Source organism: Vipera berus (genome assembly GCF_964194415.1).
Source record: "Vipera berus genome assembly, chromosome: 7".
NCBI classification, from domain to species: Eukaryota; Metazoa; Chordata; class Lepidosauria; order Squamata; family Viperidae; genus Vipera; species Vipera berus.
The window spans coordinates 14,053,289-14,070,095 of record NC_138209.1 but is presented as its reverse complement, the minus strand read 5'-3'; the positions used below and the strand labels follow the sequence as shown (position 1 = coordinate 14,070,095).

Below are 16,807 nucleotides of genomic sequence, written 5' to 3'. Positions count from 1 at the left end.
GCCTACTCTAATAAATCCATGCTCTTATGCTCTTGACTGGAATCCAAATGTTCATGCTCTTTTTGTTAGACTTAGATTGATGACAGCTACATATATTGTGATATGGTTGCATAAATGTACTGTACACTTGACTGTCAAATGTATATGAAAGTCTTAAAAAGAATAATATAGTGCTGAAAAGACGGATGCCAGTGAGTAGAGAATTGGGGTGTAATTATGACTAGTAAGATCTTGTAGGAAAACAGTGACAGTAAGTTTGGGGTGTCATTGATGTCTTCTTGTAAAAGGAATTATGACTTGAAAGAGATAGTGAGGTGATTTCTTAGAAAACACTCATATAACCTTAAAGAAGTAGATAGTTACATGCAGTTTTAAATATTGCTTCTTGGGCAAGTGAATGGAAAGGTTAGGGGCTGACTAGTTATAGGTGTACCTGGAGAAAATTAATGATAAGATAACCTTTATTTTCTGTAATAACCTTATTTACTGGCACACATTAAAAAAATGAAAGTCTGATGCCCACACTCAAAACAAAATAAATACACATGTTTATTTATGTACACCTACTTCAGTACAGTACTGAAACAGTTTATCACTTCTACCAAGGAAGAACTGGAATATTTTTGCCCAACTAATACTTTTAGATTTCTCTTTGCCAGATGATGTTCACCTTCATGCGTTTTGAGCTGGGAATTGTAAACACTTTTTGCAATTTTTTTTAATTTGGTTCCTGCTTATAAAACTGTTACCAAAGAAGTACCATCTGGCTCCTTGACATTGAAAGATGGCATCCCAAATTGTCTTCCCTTTTTTAAAAAAAATGATAATACTAGAACCTGTCATCTAGGTAAGATGGATAAGATATCAGCCATATCTTAACTACGTTCAGTTCTTCCAGTTCGTTCTGTGTAAATAAGATATTGTGCGTGAGAGCATTGTGACCAAAATGGATGTCAATAAACAAGCTGAATCCTGAAGAGGTGCTGGGTGGTAAAGTTTTACACAACTTAGGCATTTGCTGTCTCACCTACTGAGATTGGCAAAGGAGGTGATACTTAGAATCCCACCTGGATAAATGCCATGTCAATTATGTCTAAGTGAAAAGAAAATAACATTTCTTCTTTTTCCTCCACCACTACTTCAGTGGGTTTACCTGTCCAAAGCTTCACTGTTGTCCTTGGTGTTCAGTGACCCAGCAGTCATTGGATAGGACCTTTTTTGGAGCTTTTTCCTGCAGGGACTTTGGTCAACTTCAAATAACTGAGTGGTAAATAACATATTGGCTGCATAGCCTCCTATCACCACCTGAACGTCTACGTCTTTTCCGTATTTTGTTACACTTATATGACTGAGAGAATATCCTTGGAGTTCTCACCATCCCAACCAGATGCAGACCAGATGTTAGAGATGTGATTTCAAGTCAGACTCCAAATAGGATAGCAGACAGGCTAACGTATGTTGCTGAGAAAGCCCTGAATATGCTGTTTCCAAAAGGCAACTTGACTTTCTTGTTTGTTTGCTTTTTTTTCCTTTGAAAACATTTCGCTTCTCATCCAAGAAGCTTCTTCAGTTAATCTTGGATGAGAAGTGAAATGTTTTCAATGGGGAAAAGGAAGTTCAGTTGGCTTTTGAGAAAAGTATCCTTGGGACAACTATGATTGCGAATCTCCATAGACAACCTGAAGATGCAGTTTAGTGTGACTCTGCTGTGCCCCCTTATTTTCTGGCAGGACCAGATCATTTCTCAGCATTGAAGATTCTTGGCTTTCCTATAGGCTTCCCACTCTGTTCTCTGTTCTCACAAGCATAGAGGAGGATGATACCACAGATAGGCATGTCACCCTGCTTGAATAGCGGCATCAGAAGCAAAAAATAAAAATACATTTGTTCAGTGAACCACCCATATATGTTTGGAATGCAACTGTCTTTGAATCTACCATTCTTGAGAAAGTTTTGTAGATTATTCATCGCTCTGCAAGATATGAGAATGAGAATGAGGGAATAAATTCCATATATGTTTGTGTGTGTGTGTGTGTGTGTATGTGTACCTACTGAAGTAGGTCCCAGTTGGACTTAATACTGACTAGCTCTCTTAAGGTTGATGAATGTGCATTATAGCTTTTGGATGTTGTCGTAGGAATGTTTGATTCTCTTTATTGAATAAAATGTTCTGAATGTACAATTGATCTACCCAATTTTTTATTAATGGCAAATCCTAGTGCATAGGTGCTAGCTAGACCACTCTTGAAATGATTTTACTGCCTGGCTTTGAAAGATCCTTGGTAGTTTTAAATTACAGTGGTGACAGCATAGTGGAGATTAATGACCTGGTACAGTGTGTCTTATGGAGAAAAGGATAGGGGAGTCATTTATGACAAAACCTGTTCTTCAGATGTTCCTTTAGCCATCATGTTCTTCCTTCACAGCAGAGTAGGGCTAGAGGGAACAGGACATGTTGTAGTGGACTCTTGAAATTTTGTTTTGAATTGCTGTGTTTGCTTGTTTACATCATTTAGATAAAGGTATGATAGTCAAGAAGATTGACTGATTTTTTTAAAAAAAAAAGTTGCTTTATGTTTATCTCTTATGCTTCATTTTGTAGAGCAGCAAATGCTGTGCATATATGTTGAGGGAAAAAAGGAAAATAAAAAGTTATGCAATTGATGGGTTTATAACAGCCAAAAGTGTTTCAGCTTGAGAAAACGTGCTTCTCCTGTTAGGCAAACTAGCAGTAATGTTACTGTTTATTTATTTATTTAGCCCTTTATCAAGGCACAGTATAGAACAACAATAACAGAATAATGAATTGTAGATCAGTCTAATAAAATCAACTCGGAATCCAATAAACAAGAATTATCATTAAAACATTAAAACAATACACTTAAAATAGCATCGTGGGATAGCACTGACTATATAAACATCCATGATAATTTAAAGGAAGTGTTATCCTGGAACTGTTAGCTAGAATGGAGCACCCTGGACTACATTAGCCGCTAATCAAATATAAAGGTCTTTAAACCTCCTTTATATAGTGTGGCTTGTACAAAGGCAAAAAGAGAGTCACAAGGCCAAATCTCTAAAAGCCTGGTATTGGGAGACAGCGACTCTGGAATAAGGAACCAAGAATGTCCTGCAGAAAGGAACATAAAGAATTAGCAAAATTGTAGGTAGAAATGAGGACAAATAGATATTGGGGAGTTTGTCACTTAGCACAAGCAAGAATAATTTAAACTGGGTTCTGGCTCAAATAGAGAGCTAGTGAAGAGCTTGCCATGTTATTGAAAGATGAGAATAATGTGGAAGGTCTGGCAGAGCCCAGACAGCACTATTCCTCACTAAGATCGGGGGATGAAGAGAAGAATCAGGAACACCTGCCAGGAGATTATTCCCATATTTAGGCGTGAAACAAAAGTAGACACCAATTTCGGTGCAGTCTTCTCTGCCAAATCCTCTTGGATGCTACACATATTCATCAAATGCAAGTAAAGTCAGTAAATGGGCCAAAGTCAACTGGCCATCAAGCAAGGCTCCAATCATGCAGGCAGAAGAAAATGGAGCAATCCAGAAGCCCCAATGATAGTTGGGAGAATCACTAAGAAGAGGATGAGAAGGACAATTGGACCATAAAGCATTGTCATTTCAGTCCTGATGTGATTACAAAAGTCCATTAAAGGTTAGCATATGTATTTTAACCTTGGTCAAATAAACCAATTTTATATTCCTTCCTTTTACTGCTAGCAAACCTGATCGTTAGTCCCTATCTAGAAGTTGATTTCTGTGCTTCTCCTGCTGAATTAGGGTTTTGTTTTTGTTTTTTTTGGAACATAACATCCACTTTTAGATCCCTATAACATTCTGTTAGTGGTGAAAGGTAGTTGTACAATAAAACATTGCCTTCTCTGTTCTGTTCTTTTATTTTCTTTCTGTAGCTGATCTCTTTTCTACGGTGGTCTTATAGCAATCATGGTGAGAATCATACAAGATAGTGTGGCTATCAATTTGAATGGACTGATTAGGCTTGATAACTGAATATTCCATCCAGGTTTATAGGTAGCATCCTTTAAACACAAGCTCCTAGTGAGCAGTAAGGAAAGTAAAATCATCCTGTTTGTGTTTCTGGGCTTCTGTTGGACAAGATGGGTGATAGGCTTCATCTAGCAGAGTAGGCGTCTTTGTTCTTAATGTTTTGTTTATTGTATTGTAAGAATTCAGCCAACTGTGGTTATGGAATAAATCGTGGTTAATGGTGCAATGTGTGCATGTCAGAACAACTGTAGACAGAAGAAATGCGCTACGTTGTTTGTGAGGATGTTGACTTTGAACTTGATTTGCGTTTTCTGAGATTGGGAGCATCTTTTCCATAAAGAAAATGGGACTACTCTGGATGCCGAGGGGAATCTGTTCTCTCATCTCTTTTCTTGGAGCTGGTTTGGCAGAATGAAGCCTGCAGTACAAATATATTATTCCTTAGGTTTCTAGAACATCTGTGGTTTGATTGTTTGCATTTTGTATGCCACTTTCCTGGCGACTGGACTGCTGAGGCAGCCTTCTTAAACTTGTGTAGTTTTGTGGGTCTAAAGTGAAATCTAGATTTATTGCAGCTTCCTTTGCACCCTATGGCTGGACAAGATTTTATGCTTGGGTTGCATGTATAAATATATAGACGAGGGAGCATCAAGGGGCTGAGTAAATTTATATAGAATCGTGCTACTCAGGTTTGTTGGTTTTTGTTTGCTTTTGAACTTCCTGACAACCATCTGAAAGCAGTGCTGATTATTTGCATTACAATCAGCAGAGCAACGTGCAGCTTATTTCCCAGCTTATTTCCCACCGTCCTTTTAATTCAGCATGTTGGCAAATTCCAGAGCAGATTAATTTTAACAGCTCCCACTGCAGATACTGAAAAAAGAACTGCGGGGAAGTTACACAGAGTTTCAGATGCACAAATAGATTCTGACCGTTCTAAATAAATAAATCACAGTTAAAAATCGGCTGGGACCTTTTGTCAGCCATTCATGTTTTTACAATAGTGCCTATTAACCTGCTTTAACTTTCCCCCCAGTATTTCTGCCCTTTCTAATCGTATTTGGGGGGGCGGGGGAGAGAAGTCTCCAAGTCTCTCTCGCCATTTTTCCTTCCCTGTCTCTTTCTTCCCAAGTTACAAGTAAAGACTTTGTATGTTTGCTTACATCAGGTGCGTTCCTCTGAGAGCCCCTTTGGATTAAATTTCTCTGCATTTCGCAATAGAAACGGGTGCGCCGTTATGCCCAGAACGTAAAATCAGACAGGTTAAGCGGGCAAAGCCAGGAACAAGAGGGCAATGACTTTGATCTACCCAGACACACAGGACATATCGGGTATCTGGTGTGAGGGCACCGCGCAAAATTGCTTTTGTTTCTTTTCTTCCAGCGTACATGATAGGTCCTCTCCTGGGCAGTTTCTCGCTTAAGGTTGGGGATTGGGGGAAGGAGAGAGAATGAGGAGTTGTTAGAATGTAAAGCCTTTTCTGGTGTGTGGCCTTATTCTGCAGGCCCCTAACCCCTTCCAGTTATTAAATGCCAAAGCCCGTTACGATTTCAGTTTGCGCAACAGCAGCTTGTAATATCCCAGAGCTCCTCCATAAATAGGCCTGCTTTCCCCACGCCCAGCTAGAAAACAACCACAGGAAGCAACCAAGGACGTGCAGCCAGCCAAGCCCAACTCTGCTAGCTTTCGGAGAGTTATACCGCAGCACAGCTTGCTGGAGAGCCTTTGCAGGAAGAAGGAAAGATCGGAGTATCGTCAATTTCCAAGAGAGAGATTTTTGTTGCACTGTAGCCTTAGCAACAGCAGCCTCTTAGGTGATGCATTTTTTGGGAAACTGAGAAGTCAGAACTTTAAGGAAAAAGTCTTCCTTCTCGTTTGCTTTGTCTTTTCCAGCCGTTCCAAGTATTAACTCTACCGATGGCTTACTCCTCCGTTGGAGAGAAGCAACGTCTGAGCTGCTTACTCTTGTTTTCGGAGCAAAAGTTTTGATTTTAGGTTTTTTGGTTGTTGTTATTTTTTTGTTTTTTAAGCTAGTGTAAGTGATCCATGAGTATTGAAGGGAGTAATTGGGAAAAAGACGGGATACTATAAAAGGCTCCCATTTTTCAGTTTGTCTGTAGAAAGGGTGTGGGGGGGGAAAGGCTGTTTTGATTTTTGTGCTTGTGTGATTACTTACATTTGTACTTTCCGTTTATACTGAAGTTTGCAAAAGGTTTTTGTTTTGTTTTTCTTCGGGGGGATTTGCTGCAGAGCTCAAATATGAAGATCCAGGAGCATCCAGGCGTTCCCGAAGTCAGATTACAGAGGAACCAAGAAATTGATGGCCAGGAAGACGCTTTCATATCGGAAGTGCCTCGTCTGGACTTGTCAAGCTTGTGCAGTGACAACTGGGAAGGTAGGATTGCTTGTTGAGCATGAAGTTCAGCCAGACTGCTTTTTTTTTTACTTCTCTCTCTGATTTTCCCTCTTATTTCTGTGATGATGTGGGACAGTTTTCACCCAGCCTGTTATCATTCAGATGTCTTTAATAGTAGTTTCTCAATCCACACTGAGCTGGGGAAAGCTAATCTGTAGAAAGTAATAAACTATTTCAGTACAAGAGCTGAGCTTTTGCTGGAAAAGACACCATTGGGCTTTTTTTTTTCAGGAACATAACCCAGAGAAAAAGAAATAAAACGTTTTTGTCTTTTATCGGTCCTATTCAGTTGGTTGCTAACATTTTGCGGTTTAAAGGCAAATCAGCTAAAAGATACCTTAACAAATCCTTCTATGGGGAGCATATTTGTCCCTGAGTTCAGATAATATATATGTATTGTCTGAGGGAATGAAAGCTTAAGTTGTTGTTTTTATATCCCTGCTTAACTATCTAATTTTTAAAAATCTATTCCCATCTAAAATGTGATTCCGTTAAGAGAGTTCTCCCCACCATCTTTTTAAGGATCTTAAAATCATTGATTTACCCAATGTAAATGGATGTAACCAATGGTCCGATATCTTTTTCTGGGTAGCAAGGCAGAGATATTTAGCATTAGCAGTTCTAACACTGATTGCATGTTTCGGTATATGAATACATACTTTTATTGTCTGCGGTGGGCTAAAGAGAAGTAGAATTACTTTCCTTTGTTTACATTATTTTTACAAGAAAAGGAACATAGTACTAGTGGGGTTTTTTTCTAGCAAAAGATCTGTTTTGTCTGTCCACTAATTTAAATGGCATAGAATGCTCTAACAGTGATTGGAAACACTGGAAGAACATTTCTTCCACACATTTTGGTTCTTTAGAGCAGGGCGTTTCAACTGGTGATAAGCATGCCACTGGTGGTACGTCGGCACCTGGCAGGTGGTACGCTTATGATGGGTTGAAAAGCACCTGTAAAAAAAAAAGCGTAAAAGAGTAGCATGGGGATGAGCTGAAGTGGCAGCAATGCAGCACAGGCCTGTGGGAGAGCCAGCTGGAGCCGCGGTATTGCTTCCAGAAGCTACGCGCAGCCTGGGGAAAAGAGTCAGTTGCAGCTACACCGAAGACAAAAGGAGGAGGAGGGGATAGACATGCCCACGGGGCGTGTACATTTGGCCCGGGGCTGCCCCAGAGACGGCGAGGGGCCAGTCCACCCCAGCCCGCAATCAAAGGAAAACCCCGAATCCAGCGGGCCAGAAGGCAACCTAGCCAATGTGCCCCTCAGTTTCCTTCTCCTCACCCCCTGGGCACGTACGCAGTCGCTGCTCTTCGCCATAGCTGGGGATGGACTTGCAAGTACCTCCGTCTGCTCCGTCCTGCAAAGCGGTGCTCGCCTGGCGCTCCCCCCCCCCCCGCTGCCATGCCGACAGCCCTAACTAAAGACCACACACTCCAGCCTCGCCCAGCCAAGGAAGGGGACGGCAGCTTGTCAGGGGCGCTCAAAGGCTGCCCAAATTTAATCTGGGTTTTGGGGGTTGGAAAGTGGAGGGGCAGCGCCACCTTTTGAGGCCTGCTGAAAATCCTCCTGCTTTCTTTCCCCCCCCCCCCCCCCGCCCAGCTACCTCCTTCGGAGCTGTCCTGATTCCAACAGGCCTGCTGGCAAGCAGGAGCACTGGGTGAGCCACACTTTGCAGGACGAAGCTGGTGGATCTATGCCGCCAGGCGTGGAAACGCAGCACTTCCCCTCTGCTTGCCAACCCCAAAATCCCGGAGAAAAGTTGGGGAGCCTTTGAGTGCCGTTGACAAGCTGCGGATCTGATGTAGCCTGTGTTGCTGCCCCCTTCCTTGACAGGGCGAACCTGGATCATGCGGCCTTTAGTCGGGGCTGCCAGCATGGCGACAGGCGGGAGCACCGGGGGAGCACCACTTTGCAGGACGGAGGTACTTGTAAGTCCTGCCCCAGCTATGGCGAGGAGCAGCAACTGCATCTGTGCCCAGCGGGTGAGAAAAAGGAACCAGAGGGACGCAGTGGCTGGGCTGCCTTCTGGCCCACCAGATTCAGATTTTTCCTTTGATTGGGGGCGTATGGCCTGACCCTGGCCGAAATGCAAATCCCTCTCTAAGCAGGGATTGGGAGGCTGAAGGCCTCTATCTTTGTGGCCATGCAGTTCTGAAATCAATGGGCTGCTGCTGGGGAGCAGAATCAAAATAGGGCAAAACAAGCGTAGTCCACCATGGTTTACTGATTGCAAAGTTTTCCTCGGGTTTTCCTATCCCTTCCTGGGCTATTAAAATCACATTGGCAAGGTCTGCACTGAACACCTGGCTGCAAACTAGTCAACTGGATTTTAGCCTAGCCCCTTGTGTAATCCCAGGCCAGATTCTGGAGGTGAGAGGATGTAGTGACAGGAGAGAGCTGCAAAATTGATTCGTTATTTGTTCTGGCCTTTAGCAGCAACAATTACGTTCTTTGATGACTTTGCTAGCAACCTGCAGGCTGTGAACTTTCCTTTCCCCCTTGGGGAAAGAATTCAGGAGTGCTAGATTTATTTTTCTGCCAATTACAGTATACTTTGTGGGGGTTTTAAGGAGCTTTTGAGAAAAAGATGTGTCTGGAAATTAAAGGATGTATGGATTGAGCTGCGACAGGGAAGGGAAGTACATGGATTTATGCATTTCCAATTGCTGACAGGTGTGCCACCAATATTCTGACTGGACACCTGCAAGCTCTCAGGGCCCAAAAATTATCTTCATTCTTTATAGGGCAATATTGTGGATTAACTAGATTTTTCTGGCTTCTGATTTCAAGGTGAGTATCCTGAGCTCCGGAGGCCTTTGATCTTCTTCTTAAATTCATAATAATAAAATAATGAGAACTAAAGGCTCAAAGGGAAGGCAGATTAGAAAGAACGAGACCTTTTTAGGGTCTTCAGTTCCCTTCCTGTTAAGAGTTCCTTAATAAGGAACATCAGTAAAGGTGGTTTTTCCAGAAAATATGGGAAGAGCCATAATTAGTGATTTAACTATGTTTTCTTTTTGGCTATAATGTATGTTTAATTAAGGAGGGCTTGGAGAGGTAGAAGTGGCCAATATGGAGGCTGCACCTTGCCCTCCAGATCTCTGTCTCCCCTGCAGATCTCTGGAGAGGAGGAGGGGGGTAGGGCAGCTGTGTGAGGGAAGGCTGGCCCAACAAGCCAGCATCCTTACCACACACGATTGGAAATGGGAATTCCCTTTCGAGAAGGGCCAGCCTCCCTTGTGTAGGATGCAGGAGCGCTGCTCCCCTGCCGCCTCCTCTTGCTCTCCAGAGATCTGTCAGGACAGAAATTAGACTCGGAGGAAACTGCTTCCTGCAAATGTCCTCCACCTCCTGCTTTGCCAGGAGGGGGCACCAGACAGGGAAACACCAACGATGTCTGGGATTTGGAAAAGAACATCTCTTAGTGTGCTATCCGTACTCGTACACACACACAAACATCCCAAGCTTGAGGACTTGTATCCACATCTGAGCTAGCAAATTGCCAATCCTGCCTGGGCTTGGGGAGAAGGCCCTCTCCTTCCTCTGTGGATAAAAGTCCCCAAACCTGGAATATGGTGTGTGTGCGTGTGTGTGGGCACGCGCTTGGTTGCTAGCAGTTTGGGGAGGCGAATTTGTGGGGCACGGAGTTGTCCCCACATCGAGATAGCCAGTGCGACTTGTTCTGTTCTGACTCGGCTGTCTCGAGTCAGCTGTGTCCAGTGAGTGGCGTCGAGCAGGCCACGCCCACCTGCTAGGCGACTGCTGGTGCTCGAATATTGCCATATCCTAAAAGTAGTACAATCTCTGAAAAGGTTGAAAAGCCCTGCTTTAGAGAGCCTAGTGCCCTTTTTTTTTCCCAAGTCCTTAAGGACGTTGTATTACTGCATTTTTGGATTTGGGTATTTAGGGTGGAACTGAAAAGTTTGTTCTTTAATAGCAGTTCCTTTCATAGGAAGAGCTGTATATCTCAACTTTGGCAACTTGAAGATGAGTGGACTTCATCTCCCAGAATTCCACAGCTAGCAAGGATAGAGAGTTGGATTTATTTATTTATTTTTATTTTATTAGATTTGTATACCGCCCTTTCCCGAAGGACTCAGGGCGGTTTACAGGGCATTTTAAAATCACATCAATACAAAATACAAAAGTTAAAAGACAATTAAAAAGATTAAATTATCCCTGCAAATAGAACAGTTAAAATTCTCAGCCTGGGCCAGAGAGCTCAAAGAGCCAAGTCTTCAGGTCCCAGCGGAATGAACGCAGGTCAGGGGCAGTCCTGAGCTCCGCGGGCAGCTGGTTCCAGAGGGCAGGCGCACCCACAGAGAAGGCCCTCCCCCTGGGTGTTATCCGCCGGCAATCTTTTACCGGCGGCACCCTGAGAAGACCCTCCCTGTGCGAGCGCACTGGACGAAGGGAACTTGATGCTGGCAGCAGGTGTTCCCTCAGATATCCCGGACCCAAGCCATTTAGGGCTTTATAGGTCATCACCAGCACCTTGAATCTCACCCGGAGGGCAACCGGAAGCCAATGCAGCTCACGGAGTAGAGGTGTTACATGGGAGTATCGGGAAACCCCCATCACAACTCGCGCGGCCGCATTCTGCACCAGTTGAAGCCTCCGAGTGGTCCTCAAGGGCAGCCCCATGTAGAGAGCGTTGCAGTAGTCTAAACGGGAGGTCACGAGCACATGAGTGACTATGCGTAGGGCGTCTCGGTCCAGGTAGGGTCGCAACTGGCGCACCAGGCGAACCTGGGCAAAAGCCCCCCTGGTCACGGCTCCTATATGATCTTCAAAATTGAGCCGTGAGTCCAGGAGGACGCCCAAGTTGCGAGCCCTATCAACGGGGGGGTAACACCTCACCCCCCCATCGTTAAAGGTGGAATAGTTTGGTTAGCCCGAGATGCCGTATGTGATGATGTATGTGATCCCCTCCAACTCTTACATTCCGTGACTGAATGGAAATGTTCAGTGTATCTGTCTATCTGGACCAAAGCCTTTGGAATTGATGCCAAGTTGTGTCCACATGCTATTTTTGTATCAGTCCAGGCTCAACTATACTAGCTGATAAGCAAACCTGCACTATTGGCTGCTATGGGTATTTGTGATGGAATATACCAGATGATATAACTTTCTTTTTATAGTTTGATAATGTATTAGATGCTCTTCCTTTGGATCTGAAGAATGCCTCCAGCCACATTTATTTCCTTATATGTTCTAATTACTCTGCTCCATAACAGATCACTTTGTTGTTATATTTTCAAAGGTAATCTGAATAAAGTTGCATACTTTTCCTGTGATTTTAGCAGTCAGGGATGAAATGAGAGCTTTTTTTCTTTTTTTTTTCAAGAATTTGGAAAGACTACAGAATGGATGCTTTTTCTCTGAATCTCTTGAAATCATTGCATTGCTTGATGCAAATTCCACTTTAGGACATTTTGGAAGTGAGAGCAAGGAATACAGTTTTACTGTGCTGCTAGTTGTTTGGGATATTTATGGTTAGAATTTATACACTACCCAGAGTCTCTCTTTGAGGAAGATGGCCAGTTTCTGAATATGATATATAAATTAAAATAGAACAAAATCATGTGGAAAGAGGGGTCAATGGACATTGGAGGCATCTGTTATAATCTCATCTGACTATTTTGTAATCACAAACCAAGGATTGACAAATCATGATACTCATGTTCAATTGTTAGGTAGGTGAAGAGTTTTTGAAGTATTTGATTTAGCTACACGCACTCATTGTCTTGTCTCACAGTCTATACAGTAGTATGGATTGTCCCTAATCTGAACCATGGATAATTAGAGGGTTGGGATAGGATTACCTAGACCCCTGGTTCTCAACCTCAGCAACTTTAAGATGTGTACACTTAAATTCTGGGAATTGAAGTCCAGACATTTGAAAGTTGCTGAGGTTGAGATACACTGGCTTAGGCCAGCAATGTGAATATTCTACATTGTAGGTTTTGTCAGTAAGTGTGCAGAGGTCTCCTTGAACTTCAAGAAGTTGCACAGACAATGAAGGGTACTGAGAGCAGTAAGAGTCACACAGTAACCACAAGAGACACTGCGTTGTGATAAACAGAAAAAATATTTTACTTAGTGGTTGAAAAACAAAACACGGTCAAAAATAAACAGTCCAGGTCATACACAATAGTAACAGTCCAAGTAGTAATCCGGTCCAGAGATCAAAAACACAGTTGTTCAGGTTTAACACAGTAGTAAACCAACAATAGCAGTAACAGAGTAACTAACAGTGAAAAACAGCGAGAGCAGAGAGAAGCTACGTTCCTAGCTCCCTCTTATGGCCATCCAAAAATTTACACACCCATTGGCCAGTTAGCACCTTAAAGTTACAACATCATGGTTTATATATTTCCAACCCAACTAGACAGGCTATCACCATATGCCTAACAGGTTTGTTCGTTTTCTACTGAATTAATACTGTCTTGGGCACTCTCTGAATTCAAAGAAGTGAAAATGGAAAATTAGTAAGTAATTATTGATACTGATAGTCCATTTGCTGAAACCTTTGCTTAACGTAGAAAATAGAATTGTGTAGCGCTTTTTACTTTTTTAGATGAAAGTTAAGGAGATCAGATTCCAGCACTATCCTCATATAAGCAAATGAGAATATTTGGCAGGTCCCAGTAACAAATCCCGAATGCCCCTAGAGCAGGGGTCTTCAAACTTGGCCCTTTTATGACTTGTGGACTTCAACTCCCAGAATTCCTCAGCCAGGCAAGCCTGGCTGAGGAATTCTGGGAGTTGAAGTCCACAAGTCATAAAAGGGCCAAGTTTGAAGACCCCTGCCCTAGAGGCAATTTTCTGTTCTGTTTTGTGCCCATTGAAACACTCCTTTAACTTCAGGCCATTATTCTGTGCCCTACATTTTGGGATGTTTAAGATTAAGGCCTATTTCTTATCACAATTGTTCATATTCTTGAAGAATGCTATCATAATATCCTCTTTTAATCTTCCTACAAATGAGTAACTATCTTCCAAAGTACTTCATTTTGAGGAATTATAACATTAGAGAAGTTTGGAAGTAGACATAAATGTTCTTGAAAAAGATAACATCAATACTATTTTAAAATCAAACTATTTTTACCCTTTTGCTCTCTTTTTGTGTGCTAGTTTTAATTTATGCTAGGTATGCTTTGTCAGCTTTAATTTATGGCAGCAGTATGATTTGTTATATTCTTGAGGCATTTTATGACACAGATGTCATCTCTGTGTGTAATATTTTAGATATTCACAAATTAAGTATACCCAAGAGGAGGACTTCTGATCAGTGGCATGGTTCTCTTAATTGACAGGAACTCTTTCGGTCCTCTGAATTTGTGCTGTGTTACCTCACATGCTCATGCCTTCAACACTGTTAATATTGACACTTTCTGGAACATTTTGATTGCAAAACTTAACGCTGTAATAACCACCTACACGGCACTATATAAGAATGAATAACAGATGGCATCAACACATGCAATTTAACTTTTCAGCAGAGTGTTGTTTTTTTCTCCCAATCGTGAGGTGTGAAATCCCTTCCATTTTTCTCCATTGTTCTTATAAATAACAGGTAACAAAACAAAAAAGAATTACTATATAAGGGTTGGGGGTTTGTTTTTGTTTATAAGAAGTAGTGGTGGTGCTTGCACATTTCTGATGTGCTTGCCAGAAAGATATATTAGGTTAGTGATCTTAAGAAAGAGGGCCTTCCTTCTCTGTGATATCTCAATTCTAGCAAAATGCCCTTCCTTCAAATTTTATTTTTCCTTGACTGAAGTTAAATGGGACTTAAAGAACATGATGTCCTACTTTACTTTTAAATCAATAGATCCCCATCTTTATTCTGTAAGCGGGAATTATTTTTTACTGTTGTTTTCATTTTAAATATGTTATTTAGTAAATTATATGCCTCATGTTCCCATTTAAATACTTACTATGTTTCTCCCCCCCCCCCCCCCCCCCGTAAAGAAAATCCTTCCTCAACAATAAATAAGGTAAAGCAAAATTGCTGGTCATATTTGAACAGAAGAAAAGATAAGAATGATTGATTTGGTTTGCCTCTGCTGGCATATTTTATAAGAATAAGCAACTAAATGTTACCCTGTTGAATCAAATTTTAAAAAGTCCAATCTGTATGTAACAAAGAGATATCTCCCACAAACTCTAAAGCAGAGCTTTGTGGAATCAACCATCATTAATGATTTTCACCAAGCATCTGGCACTTGAAGATCTGTTCCTTGAACAGGAAGTTTATATCATTCTTTTTTGGGGGGGGAATACTTTTTCAGAGTTATAAACTATTGCCCAAATCCTGTATTCTGTACTTTTTAAGAATAAATTCATCCAGATCAAATTCTTCCCCGCTTGTGCTGTGACTCATTTTCATGGAAGATGTCCGCTATCTTTCCTTCTTCCTCAGTATTGTCCATTTCATGCTTTTGCCCAGAAGCCTTGTCTCTCCCTCATGTAGAAGAGAGACAAATGAGGAAATACTGGACCTATGGAATCTTTGAGACATAATGGTTCTTTGTTTGCGGAATGCCAACTTCAAAATCTAGGGAAAAAAGAGCTTGCAGTTGAGCATAGAGTGAAGAGCAGATGATAACTATTATGGCAAACTATTGAGCTCCTCCCAAATTTTAACTAATATCTTAACATTGATAGCCATCTGATTCAGTTCTCTTCCTGATGGGGTATTAAAATGCTACACAAGGTTATTGGCAGTAAGTGATTTAGGGTGGCTTAACCCATCCATAAAAATTGAACAATTATATTTTTTAACGAAATGGTATAGGTTCTCCTGCTTGAGCAGGCGGTTGGACTAGAAGACTTCCCAGGTCACTTCCAACTCTGATATTCTATTCTATTCTTCAAACCAAGCAACCTGAGGTTGTAAGAAGAGATTTGGACACTTGGGCATTTTTTGGTCTTGATATCGACAGCATAACTCCCTGCGTTAAAGCAGACCTGGCCGATCATTCTTGACATGCTGATTTTTTTTCGCTCAGGAAGTTTTATTCGTGGGGTAATATTATCGTGTTTATATTGGTACGGATCTGGAAAATTTCTACTTATTCCTATATTTTTCTGAATATGTCGGCCAAAACCTCAGTAATCTTTACAAGAAAAAATTGGCAGATAGTGATTTTGGAGTGAGTTTTAGGTATGTAAGGATTGGTTGCTGGCTTGTGCATGATCAAAACTAAGCACCTTCTATATGCTTTTCCTGCTTCTAAAGCTCTAGAAAGAGCTTTTACAGCAGTTCTTTATTTCTAACCTATTTATTGGGAATTTTTCATCATTGCCTGCATAATTCTTATTTGGAATCAGAGAGCCACAAATTGTAAACCAATTAATCCTAAGTAGGAGCATGCAAACCAGCTTAGTAAACTGTCAACTTGTAGATAAGAGTTATTGTAGGATACAGTGGGAATTATCACAAGGTATGACCATTTCTGTCAGTTTCTTCCAAAACACTGTTCTCCCTAACTTTCCATTCTAGTTTTCCTACTCTTTCATCTCCCCTGTAGCCTGTACTTTACATTTGGTCAATTAAGCAAAAGGGCAGAATTGAAATAATTACTTTCTGATAGTACTTTGAAATTAAGTTCTGTTAAGTAAAAATGGGACGAGTTGAATCTGAATAGTCATAGCTTGTAATTTACAAAAGCAAATGAGCAATTGAAAAGGGAAACATATTGGATAAATTGATGTTGGATATATTCTCTTACCTGCTCATTTGAAAATAACCAGAGCTTGGTTACAGATGCATTGGTAGAATAAGATTTGATGATGTCACAATAGAAAGCAGAAGAGTTAGATCACACAGAGAAGGTATGACTGGCCTCTCCAAAAGGAAGCCATCTCTGAGGGTGTAGAAAGACTAATACAAGGCCAAACGTTTAGTGGTCCCAACAATTTGAGGAGTCTTAGTATTCTTATAGATTCTTAAAAGTTATAATATAAAAACACTTAATGCTGCATATTGACAAATGCAAGCTACTGGTCTTTCTGGATTTTTTTGTCTGCCTTTTTCTAAACCATGATGTATGGCATTTATCTAGCATTTCTGCAGACTAAACGAAGGACTTAATTCATACAGAGGTCTTTTGCTGCCACAAATCATGCTTATAATTATAATTACAAATTTTGCACTTGTGTCCATTCAGAAACTATAGTGTGATGGCTTCTGATCTTCTTTTAAAAAGAAGTTCCCTGCCCTTTTATTTATATGGCTCATTACATCATCACAGAGGATTTTTTGAGGAGCACCTATAAGCCAAGAGTCCACATTGCAACATCTGCAGGCACTATGACACACAAGTCCCCTGATGGCATCTGCAAAATCCCCAAAT

The 16,807-nt window shown here is 41.3% G+C and overlaps 1 protein-coding gene across 2 annotated transcripts in view; it reads left to right on the top strand.

Moving 5' to 3' along the window:
- FAM13A (family with sequence similarity 13 member A) overlaps positions 1-16,807 on the top strand; it is a gene marked incomplete at its 5' end in the record, with an annotated part of 152,956 nt that overhangs the window by 117,557 nt on the left and 18,592 nt on the right. For both annotated transcript variants that reach the window (XM_081332705.1, XM_081332704.1), the window contains one exon: positions 6,277-6,421. In XM_081332705.1, the coding sequence (XP_081188831.1) occupies positions 6,277-6,421 (145 nt within the window). The remainder of the gene's footprint in view (positions 1-6,276; positions 6,422-16,807) is intronic.